Consider the following 14,829-nt stretch of genomic DNA (forward strand, 5'->3'; position numbering starts at 1 on the left):
GTATGTTGTGACGTGTGAGATGGGGCGTGGCACACAGCAGGGCTTGCAATGGGGAGGGGGAAGCATGCCCGGCTCTGGCTGGGGGGTGTGGGGGCTCTCACCTCCCAGGAGGGGAGAGGTGGCACCTCACGCTCCTACCTCTAGGTGTCGAGAAGAAGATGCCGCCATCTACCAGGCCTCTGCCCAGAACAGCAAGGGCATTGTGTCCTGCTCAGGGGTCCTGGAGGTGGGAACCATGACCGAGTACAAGATCCACCAGCGCTGGTTCGCCAAGTTGAAGCGCAAGGCTGCGGCAAAGCTGCGCGAGATCGAGCAGAGCTGGAAGCACGAGAAGGCGGCGCCAGGGGAGGCCGACACGCTGCGCAAGCTCAGCCCCGACCGCTTCCAGCGAAAGCGGCGACTGAGTGGGGCTGAAGGGCTGGACCCCTCGGTCCCTACCAGGGATCCTGAGGGTGGGACCCTGGCGGTTTGGCAGGAGGGAGAGACTGAGTCTGCTCAGCACTCAGGTTTGGGCCTGATCAACAGTTTTGCTCCTGGAGAAGTGACCACCAACGGGGAGGCTGTCCCCGAGAATGGGGAGGATGGAGAGCATGGCTTGCTGACATACATCTGTGACGCCATGGAGCTGGGGCCGCAGAGAGTCCTCAAAGAGGAGAGTGGGGCCAAGAAGAAAAAGAAAGATGAGGAATCCAAGCAAGGCCTGCGGAAGCCAGAGTTAGAGAAGGCAGCTCGAAGCCGCCTTTCTTCAGAAAACTGCATCCCCAACTCAGACGAGCCTGACTCCTGTGGGACTCAGGGGCCCGCGGGCGTGGAGCAGGTTCAGACCCAGCCCAGAGGCAGGGCTGCACGGGGGCCTGGGTCCTCTGGCACAGATAGTACCAGGAAGCCAGCCTCTGCTGTGGGCACTCCAGACAAGGCCCAGAAGGCCCCGGGCCCAGGCCCAGGCCCAGGCCCAGGCCCAGGCCAGGAAGTGTATTTCTCCTTGAAGGACATGTACCTGGAGAACACCCGGGCAGTCAGGCTTCTGGGGGAACACGGCCCCCAGACCCTGAGTGTCCAGGCACCTGGAGAGAGTCTCAAGGGGAAGGCACCCACTGGGGCTAGAGATGAGGGGGTGCCTGGTGCTCCTGGCCAGCCCACACACTCCTTCACCCCCCAGACGACTAGGCCTTTCAACAGAAAGAGATTCGCCCCTCCAAAGCCCAAAGGAGAGGCCACCACCGACAGTAAGCCCATTTCTTCTCTGAGTCAAGCTCCAGAATGTGGGGCCCAGAGCTTAGGGAAGGCCCCACCTCAGGCCTCTGTCCAGGTGCCGACACCCCCTGCCCGGCGGAGACACGGCACCCGGGACAGCCCACTGCAGGGGCAAGCAGGCCACAGGACTCCAGGGGAGGTAAGTGTGGGTGTTGGGTGCCTGGAGGCTACTCTGGGAAGCTGACCTCATGGAAACTTGCTGCAACTGCTCCGGCAGCCAGTGAGCGGTGGTCTATTTATAGAAAGGGGTGGGGAGGGACTGGAGTGCCAGCTACAGGGACCGCAGGCATGCCCTTTGCCCCAGCCCGTTTCCTGATGCCAGGCATGTGGGCAGCACAGCCTGACTGTGACCCTCTTCTGGGAGTGTAGGAGTTCACAGCCAAGGGGACTGTGCCCTGAAGGGAGATGGAAGAAGATAGTATTCTCTGGGGTGGGAAAGGGGGCCAGTGGAGAGCTTTCTGTGGGCTTTGCTGAGGCAACAGTGTTTCATGGGGGAGATGGAGGAGCAGGTGTGTGCTCTAGTGTGCAGCAGGTGGCAACTTGGCTGCTCATGAGATTTTTAACAAAGCTGAATGTCCAGGAAATGCTGGTTAAATCTGGGTTTATCTAAGGTTCTGAAGTCAGGCATACCTATAAGCAAATCTGACTGCCTTAACATGGTGTGATCTAGAGCCAGTTGTAAAACTGGAATAATAATAATAATAATACCTACTTCATAGGGCTGTTGTAAGAATCTGGTGCCCACTAAGAACTAAGTAAGTGGCAGTTGGGATCAGATACGACTATGGTGGGAAACAGAAGAAAAGTGTTTTACTTGATAACAGAAGTGCCATCACCTTCTAGGGAACAGGTAGCCCACAGAGAAAAGATGATGTTTTGTGTGGAGACAGGGGTAGTGGAGTGTCCACTCCCCAAAGAGGCAATGGGTGGCAGCTTTAAGGAGCTTGAGGGATGGGATTGAGAGGGCAGGAAAGAAACAGTTTGTCCCTTTTGGTTATTGCTTCATGTTTCAGGGGCTTAGAGGGCATTATTTCACAGAGGTTTCGGGAGACAGAGTGTTTTATAGTGGAACAGAAAGAAGACAGTGTTTCTTATGAGTGGCAGAAGGAGAAATATTTCAAGAGTGGAGCTGGGGTGGATAAAATAGATGGAACATATTTACACTGAGAAATACTGGTTATTTATTTGAAATCCCAATTTAACTGGGTGTCTAGTATTTCTTTCTTTGGTTTTTTTGTTTGTTTTTTGTTTGTTTGTTTTTTGAGATGGAGTTGCCCAGGCTGGAATGCAGTACAGTAGTGCGATCTCAGCTCACTGCAGCCTCCAACTCCCGGGTTCAAGCGATTCTTGTGTCTCAGCCTTCCAAGTAGTTGGAATTAAAGGTATGAGGCACCATGCCCGGCTAATTTTTGTATTTTTAGTAGAGATGGGGTTTTGCCATGTTGGCCAGGCTGATCTCGAACTCCTGATCTCAAGTGATCTGCCCACCTCAGCCTCCCAAAATGTTGGGATTACAGGCATGAGCCACCATGCCCAGCGCAGTATTTCTTTTTGCTAAATCTGATAACCTGAAGTGGAGACAGCCTCTGGTTTTGGTGAGAACTAAGATGAGACTATTTCTTGGCGTAGAAGAAGCAGGAGTTATGGATCCGGGAATGGCTTCTTGGGGGAACAGGAGGAAAGCAGTGTTTCCCAGGGATAGAGACAGAGGACAGGTGGTTGCTCGGAGCAGTGAAGGGAAGCACATGAGGGACAAGCTGGTACAGCACCTCGCAGAGAGCAAAGGGGAAAGGATGCTTTATGGAGAACAGGAGGGGCTTTCCCACGGAGAGAACTTTCATGGCGGGAAGGAGACAAAGACTAGTTTCAAGGGTGACCATGGGAAATGGTTTTATTTCATGGGTGCTAAGGTCAGACTGTAGGAACAGTAGTTCAGAGGGCTTTGGAGTGGAACAAACCTGAGGGACTTCAAACTAGACTTTCTGGAACCTGTTCCTGACTCTTGCCCCCCTCATGCCTGGTCTCATGTAGTTTTGGCCAATGGAGTGGTAAGTTCACAGTGGCCCAGGGAACGCTTTGTAGGGCTGCTGCACATGCCTGACAGCCCACAGGCTGGACAGTAGGGCCTTTTGGAAGAGATGGCTCTCATAGGCCCTCATAGCTCATTTAGGAAGGGACCAGGCTGTTGGCCAAGTTAGTGTGCAAATCTGGCTTCTCTGCCTAAAGGGTGAGGAACCCCATACCAGATGGTGGCATCCTCCTGGTAGGGCCAGAGGAGGAAGTACCAGCCCCCTCTTCCTTGCCTCTCAAAGGTAGGAGGAGGGGCTCAGGCAGTATGGTACCTGAGAGGTTGTCTGTGTTGGTTCCACTGCTCCTACAAAACCTCATGGTTAGGCCGGGCGTGGTGGCTCACGCCTGTAATCCCAGCACTTTGGAAGGCCGAAGCAGGTGGATCACTTGGGGTTAGGAGTTTGAAACCAGCTTGGCCAACATGGTGAAACCCCATCTTTACTAAAAATACAAAAAATTAGCCGGGTGTGGTGGCATGTGCCTGTAATTCTGGCCACTTGGGTGGCTGAGTCAGGAGAATTGCTAGAACCTGGGAGGCGGAGGTTGCAGTAAACCGAGACTGCGCCAGTGCACTCCAGTCTGGGCTACAGAGACTCTGTCTTAAAAAAAAAAAAAAAACCAAACCAAAAAAAAAAAAAAAACCACCCACAGACACAGAACAAAGCCAAAAACCTTTTTTTTTTAACTTAAAAAAATTGTTAAATAGGTCATACATGTGAAACACGTTTGACATCTATGTATGTATACTTCTAAGCTGTTGCTTTTTAGTGGATGAATTTGATTTTTTTTTTTTTTTATTTGGGACAGGAACTTGCTTTGTCTGTCACCCAGGCTGGAGTGCCGTGGTGCGATCATGGCTCACTGCAGCCTCAACCTCCTGGGCTCAAGCGATTCTCCTGCCTTAGCCTCCCAGGTTCTGTGCCTGAGACTACAGGCATGTGCTGCCATGCCTGGCTATTTTTTTCTTTTTTAAAAAATTTTGTGTAGAGACGGGGTGTTGTCATGTTGCCCAAGCTGGTCTCGAACTCCTGGGCTCCAGTAATCCTCTCACCTTGGCCTCCCAAAGTGCTGCTATTACAAGTGTGATAAAACAGCCTGGTCTGTTTTTTCATAGTCTCATCCTGCCAAATTTTTTTGAAAAAAAGTTATATTTTTATTATTAAAAAAATGATCATAGTAGAAAATATGGAGGAAACTCTGAAAACTTGAAGTAGAAAGTAAAGGCCAGGCACAATGATGCCTGTCATCCCAGCACTTTGGGAAGCCAAGGCGGGTAGATCACCTAGGTCAGGAGTTCAAGACCAGCTTGGCCAACATGGTGAAACCCCATCTCTACTAAAAAAAATACAAACAAAATTTAGTTGGGGGTGGTGGTGGGTGCCTGTAATCCCAGCTAGTCGGGAGGCTGAGGCAGGAGAATCACTTGAACCCAGGAGGCAGAGGTTGCTGAGATTGCACCATTGCACTCCAGCCTGGGCAACAAGAGCAAAACTCCATCTCAAAAAAGAAGAAATAAAGAAAGAAAAAAGAAAGTAAAAATCTACCTATTATCTACCATCCAGAGATGATTATCACCCAAGAGATGAAGGGACATCTTGGTGTATCTACCAATCTTTTTATGTGTATATGTAGTTTATGTAGGTTTTTACACTTTTGGTTTTTTTTTTTTTTTTTTGAGACAGAGTCTCGCTCTGTCTCTGGAGTCTGCGTGGTCTCGGCTCACTGCAACCTCTGCTTCCCGGGTTCAAGCGATTCTCCTGCCTCAGCCTCCAGAGTAGCTGGGATTAGAGGCGCCTGCCACCACGCTTGAGTAATTTTTTGCATTTTTAGTAAAGACGGGGTTTCACCATGTTGGCCACGCTGGTCTCAAACTCCTGACCTCAGGTGATCCGCCCGCCTCAGCCTCCCAAAGTGCTGGAATTACAGGTGTGAGCCAGTGCACTGGCCTTTTTAACCATTTAATATGCATTTTATTCTGATCCAGTTTTATATCCTGCTTTCTTTCTTTCTTCTTCTTTTTTTGTTTTTTTTTAGATGGAGTCTTGCTCTGTAGCCCAGGCTGGAGTAGAGTGGCATGATCTCAGCTCCCTGCAACCTCACCCTCCTGGGTTCAAGCGATTCTCCCACCTCAGCCCCTTAGTAGCTGGGATTATAGGCACATACCACCATGCCTGGCTAATTTTTGTATTTTTAGTAAAGACGGGGTTTCACCCTTTTTGGCCAGGCTGGTCTTGAACTCCTGACCTCATGATCTGCCTTAGCCTCCCAAAGTGCTAGGATTAAAGGCATGAGTATCCTGCTTTCTTCTCATCATTTCATGAGCATTTGCCATGATTTCTAAAAAATCTTCAAAAGAACTTTATTTTTAATGACTATATAAGATGGTGTAGTACAAATATTTTAACCTTTTTTCATAGTTTTTATGCTTTCCTTCCCTGGTCTTAGATTAAGTAGTAATCTGTATTTTTACTAATTTTTGTTGTTTGAATTCTTTCATTTGATTTTTAAGTTAATCTGAAATGTATTTGGGTGTATAATACAGCATCAGTCTCTGGCTTGATTTTTGACTAATAGGTAATTTTCCTCAACATTATTTGTGGAATATTCAAACCATATCTATTATTTAGGTTTTCTTTCCTGATACACTAATTCTTATACATACTAGAGCCAATTTTAATTCCTACGTATACATCTGTCATAATGCATTCATCTGTGTGTTGATTTTTTATAAGACTATCTTGTTTGAATTTTTACAGGTTTGATTTCTGGCAGGGCAAATTCTTCTCTTACACTCCTTTAAAATTTTTTCTTAACTATTATCTCTTGTTTATTCCTCTAGGAAAACTATAGAATCATTGTTGGAAATTCTCCAAACTCCTAGATACCATTGTTTTTTACTTTATAATTTTTTGTTCACCATTTTTTAAATAGTCATGAATTACATTTAACAAGATTATAAAGCCTGTTAAATCCTTTTGTGGATAACTAAAGGCGTATTTGTATTTCGAATGGGCTTTTAGTAAAACTTTGGAAGAACCAATACCTTAGTATTTAGCCTTCTCATTTGGGACCACAGTCTCTATTTCCGTGATCCAAATCTTCTTTCTCATCTCTCTTTTTAAGTTCTGTTTGTTTTTTAATTCATTTGAGCCCAGCGTGTCTCTTGTTAGGGTTTGTTACTTTCAGGGTCCCTGTTTCTGGGATATTATGCCAGTGCCCTCTTACTCTGTCTTGATTTTCTTTCCTGGGAATAGGGGTACCTCTGGAAGCTCGAGTTAGGCGTCTCTCATGGGTATGGATGAGGAACAGATGGTAGAGCTGGGGCATCTTGAGTTGTTAAGAATGTCTGCTTCTCCTCCAGCCCAGGCATGCTGTTCACACAGCTCTCTCTCTGGGCAGGAGGTAGCTGATGAATGGAAACTAGCCTTCAGTGCCCTCAAAGTCTGCTTTTTATGAGGTTTTTTTTTTTCTGGGACTGCCTCAGATCTCTGGAGCTGAGGTACATAGGGGAACATGGTAGAATGCACCATCCGCCAGAATCCTTGGAGAGGACCATGTAGGTGTGGGAGAGCCCTGCTGAATGCTTGGAGACCTAAGTGTCTCTTTTTGAGAAGCCTTGAAGGCCCTGAGGATGATCTTCCAAAGGCATGGGAACTCTCCTCTCACAATCAGGGCTCTTTAGTTTTCAGGGAGGACATGGATATAAATATCTTTTGAGAGCTGTTGAATCGAGGGAGATTGAGGAGAGACATGATCCTTGCCTTGAAGAATTATCTACTGAATTGAGGGGACTGGACTCACTAGAAAGAAGTGCAAAGAGGATGTGGTGAATGATGACAACAGAGGACTTTCAGAGAGGGAGAACGGTGTGGTCTGGAGTCACCAGTGAAGGCATCTAGAAAGAGGCCAGACTGGTTGGCATCATGTATAGATTTATTATGGGAAATGCCATATTAAAAAAAATTAATATAATTTTAAAATATAAAAGATAATATTCTCAGGTGGAAAGGAATTAGCTGAAAGAGAAAAAGGAAGACATTCTGGGAAGGATGAATAGCATGAAACAAAGGTGAGATTGTGGGCTAGAGAGGGAATGTAAAACCATCCTATCCTAATTTTGATGCCTAAATGCATTGAAAGCTTCTCAACATTTTTTCTTCCTTTCTATGTCTTGTGTACTGCTTTGGTTTGTTTAGCACCAATTGTAACATTATCTAAGGCCAGGAGTGACACAGAAAAGGAAGAGAACTAACAGTTATTCAATATCAGCTTCTGGTAGTGCTGGGTTAGATTATTCAACTACTGAGGACAACTAGAAAAGCTAGGCAAAATATAAAAATATCTGCTTGAAGGCACTGGAGAGCTGACAAAGTGAAGAATTACTGGGCCAGGATCTGGGAGGAGATAGAAATCTAGAATGGTAGTCCCAGCATTTGACACAGCTTTTGTCCTGGGAGGTATTTCTTATGCCAGAAGAGGAGAATGAGAGACTGAGCAATAGTTTAGCTAGTCTCATGAGACTAAGGAGACAAAAATTAGAGCCCGTGGTCTCAAGAGTGGGAGCCCTTGTAAGCCCCCTGGGTTTTGGGTTGGGACCCTGAAGGTTTGTACCCTAGGAGAAAGGGGAATCAAGTAAATTACTCTCACACTATTGAGGTATTGATGAGCTCCAAGTCATGTGGTAAGAAATATCTCAATCCCTGAAATTAGAATTAGGTGGTTCAAGATACTTAGTGCCCTCAGGCACCTGGCAGAAGCAAACAAAAATCATATCTGGGGATGACAGCATCATCTTAAGCCTCAAATTATTTTTAAAAAGTATTTCAAAGGTAATATTCAGCATGAAATGAAGATAAGTCCACAGAAGATAGAAATTGGCCCACAGGTTACTGGGCACACTGGCTCATGCTTGTAATCTCAGTACTTTAGGAGGCTGAGATGGGCGGATCACTTGAAGCCAGGAGTTCGAGACCAGCCTGGCCAATGTGGTGAAACCCTGTCTCTACTAAAAATACAAGAATTAGGCCAGGCATGGAGGCTGACGCCCGTAATCCCAACACTTTGGGAGGCTGGGGTGGGTGGATAACAAGGTCAGGAGTTCAAGACCAGTGTGGCCAAGATGGTGAAACCCTGTCTCTACTAAAAATACAAAAATTAGCTGGGCGTGGTGGCAGGTGCCTGTAATTCCAGCTACTTGGAAGGCTGAGGCAGAGAATTGCTTGAACCTGGGAGACGGAGGTTGCAGTGAGCTGAGATTGTGCCACTGCACTCCAGCCTGGGTGACAGAGTGAGGTTCCATCTCAAAAAAACCCAAAAAACAAAAAACAAAAATTAGCCAGGTATGGTGGCACATGCCTGTAATTTCAACTACTTGGGAGGCTGAGGCACGAAAATCACTTAAACCTGGGAAGCAGAGGTGGCAGTGAACTGAGATTGTGCTACTGCACTCCAGCCTTGGTGACAGTGAGATTCCGTCTCAAAAAACAAAAGAAAAGAAAAGAAAGAAATTGCCCCACAGGTTTCCAACTTTTGGAATTATTAGATGTGAATTGTAAAATTAAAATTAGTTTACCTCCTTCATATATTGAAGGAGATAAAAGATAAGATTGCAAATTTCACCAAATACCTAGAAACTATAAAAAGTGGAAAAGGCCAAGCGCAGTGACTCACACCTGTAATCCCAGCACTTTGGGAGACTGAGGCAGGTGGATCACCTGAGGTCGGGAGTTCGAGACTAGCCTGGCCAACATGGCGAAACCTGTCTCTGCTAAAAATACAAAAATTAGCTGGGTGTGGTGATGCATGTCTGTAATCCCAGCTACTCAGGAGGCTGAGGCAGGAGAATCGCTCGAACCCAGGAGGCAGAGGTTGCAGTGAGCTGGGATCACGCCATTGCACTTCAGCCTGGGCAACAGAGTGACACTCGTCTCAAAAAAAAAAAAAAAAAAAAAAAAAAAAAAAAAAAAAAAAAAAAGAATCATTAGAATTCTGGAATTGAAAAATACAATAACTAATATTATTTATTATAGTTATGGCAGTTTCATTTCTGGATAAGATGGAGTAAATACACTCCATTCTGTATCCCCCACTGAATGCAGCCAAAAATTTAGGCAAAATGTATGATACACCCACTTGACAACTTTGAAAAGCAAATAGTCACGGACAGATTGGGGATGAAGACCAGAACTCAAAGTACCACTGAACCTACAGTGTTTACTTTTTTTTTTTTTTTCCCCCTTCTGGCACTTCCTGGCCTAGTCTTAATGCTGTCTGAAACCCAGATGTAAACCTTAACATGGGCAGAGAGAGCTCCAGAAGCTCTCTAGATCAGACTTCAGGAATGGAAAAGAGATTTCTTGGCAGTGACAGTGGTAGCAGTAGAGGCCACAGGCGCCTAAAACTTTGAGAGAAGAGAATCTTCCCTCTCCATTCGGAGGAGCTGTGATCCTAAGAGTGGGACAAGCCCCTGTTCCTTTTTTTTTTCTCCTGGGTCTCTTCCTTGGTGCAGATCACACACTCATGTGTGAAAGTATGTGGCAGAGAGGGGTAAAAGAACCTCCAGCTATTTGGCCAGAGGACTGAAAAAGGGGGCCCTATGGGGGAAACTATGGAGAGGGAAAAGCTTGGGAAAATGACCTCTGAGAATCATTAATGACCTCTGGGTTTATAAACTCTTTTTACATTTCTGGGCTCATTCCCAAGCTGTTCCTGCATGGATCTGATTCTGAAGGGCATATGAAAAACTTTGAGAATGAAATACTTGGAGAATAAAAAACTTTGAGAATAAAAACACTAATGAACCATCATTCAAGTCCCACACTGGCCACTGGGTGGCACACACACATGGCGGATCCAAATAGCCCTGCAGGCCGGGTGTGGTGGCTCATGCCTGTAATCCCAGCACTTTGGGAAGCCGAGGCAGGCAGATCACTTGAGGTCAGGAGTTCGAGACCAGCGTGGCTAACATAGTGAAACACTTTCTCTACTAAAAATACAAAAAATTAGCCAGGCATGGTGGCACATGCCTGTAGTCCTACCTACTTGGGAGGCTGAGGTGGGAGAATTGCTTGAACCCAGGAACCTGGGAGGCAGAGGTTGCAGTGAGCTGAGATTGTGCCATTACACTCCAGCCTGGGTGACAGAGTAAAGCTTCATCTCAAAAACAAGACAACAACAATAAGAAAACCCCAAATAGCACCGGAAAGGCTTGGAAAATATAACCGAGATAGAAGCTATAACCTCAGAGGCCTGAATGAAATTTGTAGCCTGAACACAACTAGGTAGATTGCCTTCCAAGACAAAGATGTTAATACTCTCCATAAGATTTAAACAAGAATCAGAGTCTTGTAATATTTAAAATATCCAAATACAATAAAAGTTATATGGCATATGAAAAATCATGAAAATCTCCACTTGCATGGAAAGACAATCAAAGAGTGCCAATGCCACAGTGACACAGATGTTAGAATCATCTGACTTTAAAATCATCTGACTTTACTATAAAAATGTGGCAAGTAAGGGTGAATACTCTGGAAACAAATGGAAAGATAGAAAGTCTCAGCAAAGAGGTAAAAGACTAGCCTGGGGAACATGGCAAAACCCTGTCTTTACAAAAAATACAAAAAAAATTAGCTGGGTGTGGTGGCATGTGCATGTAGGCTGAACTATTTGCAGGGCTGAGGTGGGAGGATCACTTGAGCCTAGAATGTTGAGGGTGCAGTGAGCCAAGATCACACCACTGCACTCCAGCCTGGACAAAGTGAGACCCTGTCTCAAAAGAAAAAAAAAAAAAAAAGAAGAGGTAAAAGATATGAAGAACCAAATATCAATTTTATTTTATTTTTATTTGTTATTTTTTTGAGACAGAGTTTTACTCTTGTTGCCCAGGCTGGAGTGCCTGGCACACTGCAGTGGCATGATCTCGGTTCACTGCAACCTCCACCTCCTGGGTTCAAGAGATTCTCCTGCCTCAGCCTCCTGAGGGAGTAGTTGGGATTACAGATGTGTGCCACTACACTTGGCTAATTTTGTATTTTTAGTACAGATAGGGTTTCACTGTGTTGGCCAGGCTGGTCTTAAACTCCTGACCTCAGGTGATCCACCCACCTCAGCCCCAAATATCAATTTTAGAACTGAAAATTACAATAACTGAATAAAAAGACTCACTGGTTGAGCACAACAACAGAATGATAGATGACAGGGAAAAGTCAGTGAACTTGAAGTTAAAGCAATAGAAATTATTCAATCTGAACACATATGCCCACACACACACAGAGAGAGAGGAAGGGAGGGAGAGAGAGGGAGAGAGAGAGAGAGAGAGAGAGAATCAGAAAAATCAATGAACAGAGCCTCAGAGACTTGTGGTGCAGTATCAAAAAGTCTAACACTTGTGTCACTGGATAATCAGAAAGAGAAAGAACAGTGGTGTGGAAAAAAAAAATACATGAAGGAATAATGGCTGAGAACTTTCAAAATTTGGCAAAAGTCACAAACCTCTAGATCAAGAAGTTCAGCAAACCCTAAACAGGAAAAGCCCATAGAATTCCACATCCAGAAACCTCATAGCCAAACTGTTGGAAAGTAAAGACAATGAAAAATTCTTGGAAGTAGCCAGAGAAACGTAATACATTATTTATAGGGGAGCAATGATTTGAATGACTGCAGATTTCTCATCAGAAACAATGGAGGCCAAAAGGAAGTGGAACAACATATTTTTTTTAATGCTGAAAAAAAAAGGACTTTCAACCTATAATTCTACATTTAGCAAAAATATCTTGAAGTATTGAAAGTGAAATAAAGACATTCTCAGATAATGGAAAAAACAAGAGACTACATTGTCAGCAGACCTGTTCTAGAAGAATTGCTAGTCTGGGAGCTGTGGCTCATGCCTGTATCCCAGCATTTTGGGAGGCTGAGGCAGACTCACCTGAGGTCATGAGTTCGAGATCAGCCTGGCCAACATGGTGAAACCTCTTCTCTACTAAAAATACAAAAAAAATTTGCCAGGTGTGGTGGGGAGCACCTATAATCCCAGCTACTTAGGAGGCTCAGGCAAGAGAATCACTTGAACCCAGGAGGCTGAGGTTGCAGTGAACTGAGATTGTACCACTGCATTCCAGCCTGGGTGATAGAGCCAGACTTGGTTTCAAAAAAAAAAAAAAAAAAAGGGATCGCTAAAGTAAACCTGAAACATCAAGAATGAAGGAAGGGCAATGGAAATGGTAAATATCCTGATAAATATAATAGATCATTTCATCTTGATTTCTTTAAAATATATTTGAAGGTAAAAAGTTAAAGAAAAATACATTATCTGCTGGAGGTTTTTTAATGCATGCAAATGTAATATATAAGACAAATATAACATAAAGGGGTATAGGGTAAAGAAACCTATATGGTGGTGAGATTACTGTATGGCACTTGAAGTGGTAAAATATTGACTCTAAGTAGACTGTGGAAAGTTAAGTATGTATATTATAAGCCCTAGAGCAACAACAAAAATACTATACAAAGAGATATAGTAAAAATCACACTATATAAGTTAAAGTGGAATACTAAAAGATGTTCTAATCTAAAAGGAGGCAAGAATAGGGAAACACAGGAAGGAAAAACAGAGGAAACAAATAGAAAACAAATAATAAAATTATTGAGCAAAATCTAAACCTATAAATAATTATATTAAATATAAATGGTCTAAACATATCAATTAAATGACAGATTGTGAGACAGGACCAGAAAAACTTTCCCAACTTGATGCTGTCGATAAGAAATCCACTTCAAATATAATGATATAGATCAGTTACAAGTAAAATAATAGAAAAATATATACCATGCAAACACTAATCAGATGAAAGCTGGAATGGCAATATTAATATCAGACAGAGTAGACTTCTAAGGAAAGAAAATTACTGGCTGGGTACAGTGGCTCACACCTGCAATCCCAGCACTTGGGGAGGCCAAGGCGGGCAGATCACCTGAGTTCGGGAGTTTGAGACCAGCCTGACCAACATGGAGAAAACCCATCTCTACTAAAAATACAAAAATTAGCCAGGTGTGGTGGCGCATGCCTGTAATCCCAGCTACTTGGGAGGCTGAGGCAGGAGAATCACTTGAACCCGGGAGGCGGAGATTGCATTGAGTCGAGATCATGCCATTGCACTCCAGCCTGGGCAACAAGAGCAAAACTCTGTCTCAAAAAAAAAAAAAAAAAAAATTACTAAGGGAAAAATAGCGAACTATCTAATGATAAAAAGGGTCAATTCAAGAAGACATAACAATAAAAAATATGTATGCACCTAACAACATACCTTCAAAATACACAAAGCAAAACCTGACAGAACTGAAAAGAGAAATAGAGAAAACAATAATTATAGTTGGAGACTTTTAACACTTCTCTCTCAGTAATCAATAGAACTAGTAGATAGAAAATCAGTAAGGATATAAAAGAACTGAATGGCACTTATAGAATACTCTGTGTAACAACAGAATACTCATTCTTTTCAAGTGCATATAAGATATTCACCAAAATAGATCATATCCTGGGTCATAATATAAATCTTAACAAATGTGAAGTAATTGAAATGATACAAAGTACGCACTCTGATCAAAATGAAATTAAACTAGAAATCAATGACAGAAAGATAATAGAAAAATTTCTAAACACTTTTAAAGAACATACACTTTTATAGGCCAAGAAAGAAGTCCTAAGGCCAATTAGAAAACATTTTAAATTGAATGAAAGTGAAAATACAACATACCAAAATGTTGGCTGCTGCTAAATCAGTGCCTTGAGGAAAATATATAGCATTAAAATGTTTATATTAGGAAAGAAAAAAGATCTGAAATATCAATAACTTGAGTTGCTACCTTAGAAAACTAGAAAAAGAAGAGAAAAAAATAAACCCAAAGCAAATAGATAGAAAAGAACAGAAAATAATGAAACTAAAACTGGGAAAACTGTGGAGAAAATAAACCCAAAGCTAATTATTTGAAAAGATAAATAATATCAATAAACCTCTGGCAAGACTTACATAGAAAAAAAAAAAGAAGACACAAAATACAAGTATTAAGAATGAAAGAGGGGCTATCACTACAGCCCCTGTAAGGATTGACAGGGTAAAAAAAAAAAAAGACTACTATGAAAAACTGCACATAAGTTTAACAACTTATATGGAATAGAGCAATTATTTAAAAATTACAAACTACCAAAACTTATGCAGAAGTGACTACCCTGCCCCATCCCTGTTAAGGTCCTGGTTTTGTCCCTTGCTCTCCCAAACCAGCGTTCCAAGGCCATGACCCCTTAGAGGGTTATAAACCATACTACTTTTCATTCGGTTGTTCTTTCCTGTTCTTTCCCTTATGTATTTGGCACTGTGAAGGATGCAAAGGTGAATAAAACTTTTTATTTTTATTTTTATGTTTTTATTTGAAGAGACAGGGTCTCACTCTATTGCCCAGGCTGGAGTGCAGTGGTGTGATCATAGCTTACTACAGCCTCCAACTCCT

At 43.5% G+C, this 14,829-nt stretch overlaps 1 protein-coding gene across 2 annotated transcripts in view; it reads left to right on the forward strand.

Moving 5' to 3' along the window:
• The window catches only part of ALPK3 (alpha kinase 3), a 60,949-nt gene that overhangs the window by 23,155 nt on the left and 22,965 nt on the right, over nucleotides 1-14,829 (forward strand). For both annotated transcript variants that reach the window (XM_007990263.3, XM_037987768.2), the window contains one exon: nucleotides 145-1,393. In XM_007990263.3, the coding sequence (XP_007988454.3) occupies nucleotides 145-1,393 (1,249 nt within the window). The remainder of the gene's footprint in view (nucleotides 1-144; nucleotides 1,394-14,829) is intronic.

Source organism: Chlorocebus sabaeus, chromosome 29 (genome assembly GCF_047675955.1).
Source record: "Chlorocebus sabaeus isolate Y175 chromosome 29, mChlSab1.0.hap1, whole genome shotgun sequence".
Lineage (NCBI taxonomy): Eukaryota > Metazoa > Chordata > Mammalia > Primates > Cercopithecidae > Chlorocebus > Chlorocebus sabaeus.